Here is an 8,030-nt window from a genome sequence, read left to right as displayed (position 1 = left end):
AAAAACCAACTTGCTTATACACTTCCACACAAGATATGGCACACTTATGGCATTGTCGTTAGGGACATTTGAGCTACAAGGGATTGAGAACTCTCTAATTTAAGAAGATGGTGCATGGGTTACCTCAGTTCAATTCTCTAACAAAAGTGTGTGCAAACTATATGATTGGAAAACAACATAGAGATCCAATTCCAAAAATAAGCAATTGGAGGGCCACAGAAAAACTTCAGCTTGTTCATGCAGATCTTTGCGGCACCATATCTTCCACTTCTAATAGTAAGAAGAGGTACATTATACGCTTTATTGATGATCTTACTAGAAAAGGATGGGTTTATTTTTTGGTAGAAAAATCTGAAGCATTAAGCATGTTCAAAAAATTTAAGAGCTGTGTTGAGAAAGAAGTAGGAGGATATATTAAATGTTTGAGAACAGATCGAGGAGGAGAGTTCACATCACTTGAGTTTAATGAGTTTTGTACAGAACATGGTATCAAGAGGCAATTGACTGCAACGTATACTCTACAACAGAACAGAATAGTGGAACGAAAGAATCGAACTGTGATGAACATGGTTCGATGTATGCTCGCTGAAAGAAAGATGCCAAAGACTTTCTGGTTGGAGGCAGTGAATTGGACAATACATGTTTTGAATAGGAGTCCTACATTGGCCGTGAAGAATCAAACGCCCGAAGAAGCCTGGAGCGGGAACAGACCCTCAGTTGAGCACTTTAGAGTTTTTGGATGTGTGGCGTATTTGCATGTTCCTGATGTGAGAAGGAAAAAGCTAGATGCAAAGAGCCTTGCTTCTGTGTTATTGGGAATTAGTGAAAAGTCTAAGGCATATAGGCTCTATGACCTTGTTGAAAGAAAGGTTGTAGTTAGCAGGGATGTAGTATTTGAGGAAGATAAATCTTGGAGCTGGGATAAGAGTTATGAAGAGCACATAATGATTGATTTGGAATAGGATGATAATACAACAGCAAACGCAGAGAGTGAGGAAGTAGTGAATGAGGAAGAAGAAGAAATTATTGAACTAGTTAGTAGTCCTCAAAATGATGAATATGATGGAAGAAACAGAGGGCCTCCCAGGTGGATTAGCGATTATGTAACTAGGGAAGGACGTTCGGAGGAAGACGAGGCAAATGTTAATTCAGCTATATTTGCTTCAACAGATCTAGTGTGTTTTGAAGAAACAGTAAATCATGACAAATGGAGGACAACTATGGACACAGAGATACAGGCTATAGAGAGAAACAACACATGGGAACTTACTGATCTTCCCAAGGATGCAAAGAAGATTAGAGTGAAGTGGGTTTATAAAACTAAACTCAAAGAAAACGGTGAAGTGGATAAATTGAAGGCTCGTTTGGTGGCAAAAGGGTATGTGCAACGACAAGGGATAGACTACATTGAAGTATTTGCACTAGTTGCAAGAATGGACACAATAAGAATGGTTGTGGCTCTAGCGGCACAAAAAGGGTGGACTCTCTATCAACTTGATGTCAAATCTGCCTTCTTGCATGGAGAACTCAACGAAGAAGTGTTTGTGGAGCAACCAAAGGGTTATGAACTGAAGAACAGCCCCTAGAAAGTCTACAAGTTGAAGAAAGCCTTATATGGGCTGAAACAAGCTCCACGAGCTTGGTTCAGCCGTATTGAAGCACATTTCTTAAGTGAAGGGTTCAAGAAGTGTCATACTGAGCATACGTTATTCATTAAAACGACTAAGGGAGGTAAGATTCTCATTGTTAGTTTATATGTTGATGACTTAATATTTACTGGCAATGATGAATTGATGTTTAGCGAATTTAAAAGCTCCATGTTAAGGGAATTTGATATGACTGATTTGGGAAAGATGAGATTTTTTCTAGGCATAGAAGTTTTATAGAGGTCTGATGGGATTTATATTTGTCAAAAGAAATATGCTTTAGAAGTCTTGAAGAGGTTTAAGATGGAAAATAGCAACTCGGTTCATAATCCTATTGTTCCAGGTTGTAAGCTTTTCAAAGATGAAAATGGAGTTCATATTGATAAGAGTTTGTTCAAGCAGATGGTAGGATGTCTTATGTAGCTAACATCTACGAGGCCAGATTTTATGTTTGCAGTGAGCTTGATTAGCAGGTACATGGCCAAACCAACTAAATTGCATTTGATGGTAGCCAAAAGGATACTACGGTACTTGCAAGGAACCATTGGACTTGGAGTTTTCTACAAGAAGGGAGGGCGTGAAGGTCTAGTTGGTTATACAGATAGTGACTATGCAGGAGATGTAGAAGATAGAAAGAATACATCAGGCTATGTTTTCATGTTAGGATTTGGAGCTGTTGCCTGGTCTTCAAGAAAGCAACCTATAGGCACACTTTCAACCACAAAAGCAGAGTTTGCGGCTGCAGCTGCTTGTGCTAGTCAAGCTGTTTGGATGAAGAGAATAATTGAGAAGCTGAGTCTAGAAGAAAGCAAGTGTACAACAATCTTTTGTGATAACAATTCCACGATTAAGTTGTCAAAAAAATCCTGTCTTACATGGCCGAAGCAAGCACATTGATGTGCGATTCCATTTTCTTCGTGATCTTACACGAGAAGGAGCAGTTGAATTAGTTTACTGTGGAACACAAGAACAGCTGGTAGATGTCATGACAAAGCCCCTCACAATGGATGCATTTCAGAAGTTTCGAAGTCAGCTGGGAGTTTGTCAAGGTCCCGATTTAAACCAGTTGTAGACTTGTAGTTGGTAACTAGTTTAAGGGAGGGAATGAAGAGAGAGTTTAGGGATTCAGTTAAGATTTTTATTTGAATAAGTCCTAGTCTTTAGGATATTTGTTGCATTTCCTTTGTTGCACTCATCACGTTAAGTAGTTGAACGTGAGCAGGTTTTTCTCATTTTCTGTTAAGTTTGTAAAGGCTATTTAAGCCTAACTTTGTCCAATAAAAGCTAAGTCACTTCCAGAATTGTTTAGTACCTTTTACTTTGTGTTTCTATTCTCAACAAATACTTCACCACTTTTGTTGTCCCATATGCAGCAGCTTTAAACAGCGGGATTTCGCCTTTGTCATTAATATCATGAGAGAGGTCTTTATCATATTCCACCAAGAGCTTTACAGCCTCAAGGTTCCCATTGGTAGCAGCCACATGAAGAGGTGTGTCTCTGTACTCGTTCTTGTTCCAAACTGTAGACATTGTCATAGGGTCATTTTCGGCAATATGAAGTAAAAGGTCAAGCCACTTTTTGCTATTGCTGCAAACTGCCAAGTGAAATGCAGTGTCCCTAGCGGCCGTTAGAGGAAGTGGCAAAGTAGAAGACTTTTGTTTGAAGAATGTCCAATCCTCCTCTAGGGCTGCCTGATAAGTCCTAAATGTTGATTCATTGCCCGTCGTCATTCTTCAATTCAAAACTTCCCTACGGCGGCAAGAAAAGAATTATTAATTTAATGGAGAATCCAACAAAATATTTGCAAAATATTTGTCGTATTAATTTTACCTAATCAGTCAATTGTATAGCTTTATGTTTCAGGTGAGAGTGATCCAGCTGGTTTACACACATATGACATATTACGGAAGATAGCTAATTAGTAACATATTGCAGCACCATCGGCCGTCAGGGAATATCACATGGTGAAGAGATAACGTATGAATTTTGCCCACCTAGAGGAAGATTAATGTTGTCCTCTAAGTTTAAAGTTTATTGTTCAAAATTTAATATTTTAGTTAATTACAAATATTTTGTCTCTAATACAATATTACATATGTATATCAAAGAATGCTTAAATTAACCTAACATAAAAGTACTTGATTATATATGGAAATTAACATTAATTTAATTTTAAAGTACAATTACGGCCAATGAAGTGTGTGTTATACCATTACTTATTACTATAAGTATTAACAAGTTGAAAGAAAACTTTAACAAAATTAAATAAAATATAATAAAGTTAAATGGTGTGAGTTTTACTAACCCCACTCACATGCTGTAATATTTGAAATTGAAAAAAATAACTAAACCAATAGTTTAGAGATGCAAAAGAAACCCGACCTTAACCCCGGGCTCGGGTTCGAGATTTTTAAGAAGGGAAAAATACTTTTTTCCACCCAAGGTTTGGTGAAACGACATTTTCCCACCCACCGTTATGTTCCGTTAGGCAAATCCGTTCTGAAAAAGGGTAAGATGGCCTATTTACATGAATCCCCAAAAATCAAAATTTAAAAATTGAAACTTCCCCTGAACGGTTGCCACGTGTCCCATTAAAGTACTTAGGAAAAAAGAAGGGAGAAGCCTTTTCAACTCGTTCTCCATAGTCTGTAACCCTCCCTGTTCTCAATAACTGAAGCACTGGCGACTTAGGGTTGCCGACTGCCGACTTAGGGTTGACGACTAACGAAAAGTCATTTTCCTTATCTCCTTGTTCTCAGCGACTAGCGACTTAGGGTTGGCGAGTGGCGGCTTACGGTTGGTGACTGGTAAGAGAAGAGATCGTGTGGAGAAAAATCTAGGGTTTCTTCGAAATTGTAGAACTACAGTGAGGATTATCACTACCTGCGGATTTAGGTATATTCCTAGATATATCTTTGCCCTCATTTTGCTTTTAAAAGATAAGTCTAAAAAATTTGTGTCAAAAATTTAACACTGTAGGTTGAACATGTGATATAAGAACAAAATGTTTTAGCTGCAACTAAATTCATTGAGCTATTTTCTGAGTTACTAGCGGCCAGACTTACCATCATTGCAAATGGAAAGCTAGTGTGATATTTGCCTTCCCAAGGTCCTCAGAAATTCTAGAATTAGTGACAATGAGGAATATTTTTGAGAAAAAAAATATGAGAAAGATTTTGTATCTGGAGCCTAATTCTGGAGTAAATCCCATGGTAATTAAAGATTTACAATTTGTAGATATCTCATTTTTTTAGATATACATTCATACTATTATAGAGCTTCTCATCAAACATGTTATCGAGATAGAGATGGTACATGCGGGAACATTTTGCATATTATGCTATGTTTGGCGTGTCATTGTATCTTTTCATATGACTTAATAGTGCTTGGTTTTGCTTACAGTTAACCGAGAAACTATGTCAGAACCCTGGAGAAGTGAAGTTAAAAGTGATGAAACAAATAGGAAAAGAATGTCAGATTGACTCTTACTCTTGAAACCTTGGTTTGGAAAATTATGTCTCCTTATTTTTTTATTTTTTTTTTTCCCCCCTAAAGCACCTATAAATATTTTGGCCTTAATATTTGATTTTCGATTGCAGATACACTATGATAGGATAGATGAGTGCAAAGAGTGATGTTTATAGCTTTGGTCTTATCCTGCTGGAACTCTTAACTGGGCGGAAGTTTGTTGATCATTCTCTGTCGTGTGAGCAGCAGAGCCTTGTGAATGGGTATGAATTTCATCTTTGTTCTTTTCTACCACTAACTTGTTTTGGAACGTACATATTTCTTCTATTTTGTTATTCTCTATGCTGATAGATAGCAAATTCACATATGTGTAAGCTTCATTCAAGCTGATTTTTATGCAATTCTGGATTGTTTTAGGCAACTCCAAAACCCAGTGAAGATAAGGTGAAGCAATTCTTTGACGCAGAGTTAAATGGAGAATAGCCTCCTAAGGCAATTGCAAAGGTACTGAAGATGGTAACTTTGACTGAAAATAATACATCAAATTCTAGTTTTCTTGGTGGAAGAGCAAAGGATTGTGAAGAAGGTTTTGAAGATCTAGAAAGCAAAGGAAAGTCAGGCTTCAAGGGTGCTAGAAAGCGGGAGGGTGAAAGCTAAATTTTTTGGATTTTAAGAAATGAATGAGAAACTGGAAAAGCTTCTTTCTTTGTATTGAATTCCCTATTTTTATTGGGTTTGAATTGACAAAATTATTTATACATATGCATTGTAATTTTACAATTTGGATTCTTATTTAAGAATATAGTAATGTTGATACTTAGTGTTATTTGGATTTAAATTGACAATTTAAATATAAATGTGATGCAACAACTACAAGGATAAATTGGTAATTTTAAAGGTTTCAAAATTTTAAAAATCTAATTGTAATTTCATTTATTTGAAACATCATTTTTAATAAAATAATGGAGGGATAAATTGGTTATTTATATTTTCATATACAGTTAAGGGCATATTAATAATTTTGTATTTAAGAGTGGTTATATTGGTAATTGACTTTGTTAACATGACATATAATTAAAAAAATTATTAAATCAAACAATAAAGGGTATTTTCGTCTTTGCAATCAATAGTAACAGATTTTGTTAACGGAACATAACGGTGAGTGGAAAAGTGTCATTTTGAAACTTCATGGGTGGGAAAATGTTGTTCTCCCTTCTAAGAATTTGATTTTGACTTGAAATCTCCGGTTTCCCAAAAAACAAGCATACCGATATACAACCATTTTACTACACTAGTTGACTAGGCTCAGTCCACTTCAAATACCCACCCAACGTTACCAAAAGACAACATTGAGAGCAATTTCTGTTATTAGACAATATCTTGAAAAGTAACGTAGAAAACAATATTTTTTATATCATAAAAAATCAGTAATCTTTCAACAATTTTTAAATATATATACCTGAAAGTGCGAGCTTTTTGAAATCACTTGAGTCCAACTATGACCGAAATTCTTCACGCGTTAGAGAGTGGGGAGAGAAGAGATCAAGAGACACACCACAAATAGCCTACCGGTAGATATATGTTTGAGGAGAAAAACTTCAACTACACAATGGAAATTATCTTAATGGATTGATTTTGGAGATATTTTGGTAGTTTGAGAATATTTATGAGGCCTTGACGCAATTAAAAGAGGAACATGGAAACACTGCTCTGCACGAAGTGGCCACCACTGACAGTGTTGATGCTGCGGAATTCTTGGTTAAAATGCTCCGGGAGTCCATCGATGGAACGGAAGAGATCATTGAAGATCATGAAATTGACCCCTCACGCAAGCTAGAACAGTTTCTCAAGGTATGTTTTTATCTATTGTAGATACACTTTTTAATATAACTTTCATTCACATTCACAATGGGTATCTATACCCATTAATAAAATAGAAGCATTCTTTAAGATATATATATATATCTTCAAAAAACTAGCTAGTATTATACTTAAAAATGAATGGAGAACAGTTGTAATTCTTTCATGTATGCTGTAATCACAGGCATCGCCATTTGGTTACTAAAAAGGCACAAACAACTTGGAGAAAGGAGGGACATGAATGGCCTGACAGGTTTTCACATGCTAGCTTTTATGCCATTAGCTTTCAGAAGTACAAGCCACATAAGCATACCAAAGAAACTCATCTATTATTGTAAGTCTTCATACTATAGTTTGTGGTATTATATTTTTTTTACTGCCAGGCATTACTTCCCTCATTTTTTATCCCAAAACCCAGATTAATTCTTTAGAATTCCGTTTCATTTTAATTTCAGGCCTTCCGAAGCCTGATCATGATTATGACGACGACGAAGCGCTAGCTCAGCTTCCATCAACTCAGAGAGAAGATGTGGAAACTGGGATGAGAAGCAGTATCTTTCAGCAACCAAAGAAACGTGGAGGTAATTGATGAGTCAAGTTCTTTCATAAGTGAAGGATATTTGTAGAAATTTCTCCGATGTACTCACTATTTGTAGTTGCCTGATTAAGGTTTGATAAAATTCCCTACAATAGACTTACCCAAAAAAAAAAAAAAAAAAAAAAAAAATTCCCTACAATATGATTTCACTTTCATATTTTGTTGTAACTTAATTTATTGCCATCAATTACGACAATAATTGCATATTTTTATTTATTTTCATGCACAGTATGGGCAGCCATCGATGCAATTTGGAAGGAAAAGAATAAGCATGAATCGGCTCTCAGGCTGGCTAAGTTTCTAGGTATTATGCAGGACTTTTTCAAGGAATTTCAGAAGGTTCTTCCTGGGAAGAAGAAGAAGAAATATTGATACTCTTTCTGTAGCTTTATGTATCTGAATTTCCTTTTTATATTAATGGTGTGTGTAATCTATAAGTATGCTATCGCTACACTGA

At 36.0% G+C, this 8,030-nt stretch overlaps 2 protein-coding genes and 1 long non-coding RNA gene across 3 annotated transcripts; 2 read left to right on the top strand and 1 right to left on the bottom strand.

The window, feature by feature from the left end:
• Positions 1–2,951: 2,951 nt before the first annotated feature.
• LOC116120807 (ankyrin repeat and SOCS box protein 2-like) lies at positions 2,952–3,377 on the bottom strand. The gene has a single exon (XM_031406785.1). The coding sequence runs from the start codon at positions 3,375–3,377 to the stop codon at positions 2,952–2,954; it is 426 nt and encodes a 141-aa protein (XP_031262645.1).
• A 919-nt stretch (positions 3,378–4,296) lies between these two features.
• LOC116120924 lies at positions 4,297–5,895 on the top strand. The gene is made up of 4 exons (XR_004126617.1): positions 4,297–4,542; positions 5,050–5,149; positions 5,247–5,378; positions 5,533–5,895. It is a non-coding gene; the product is annotated as an uncharacterized LOC116120924 (long non-coding RNA).
• An 899-nt stretch (positions 5,896–6,794) lies between these two features.
• On the top strand, positions 6,795–8,030 carry LOC116120790. The gene is made up of 4 exons (XM_031406762.1): positions 6,795–6,966; positions 7,160–7,309; positions 7,431–7,556; positions 7,803–8,030. The coding sequence occupies exons 2-4, from the start codon at positions 7,213–7,215 to the stop codon at positions 7,943–7,945; spliced, it is 366 nt and encodes a 121-aa protein (XP_031262622.1). The 5' UTR covers positions 6,795–6,966; positions 7,160–7,212; the 3' UTR covers positions 7,946–8,030.

Source organism: Pistacia vera, unplaced genomic scaffold (assembly GCF_008641045.1).
Source record: "Pistacia vera cultivar Batoury unplaced genomic scaffold, PisVer_v2 Contig1266, whole genome shotgun sequence".
In the NCBI taxonomy this organism is placed as follows: domain Eukaryota; kingdom Viridiplantae; phylum Streptophyta; class Magnoliopsida; order Sapindales; family Anacardiaceae; genus Pistacia; species Pistacia vera.
The sequence above is the reverse complement of the archived record's forward strand: the minus strand, read 5'-3'. Positions and strand labels throughout refer to the sequence as shown.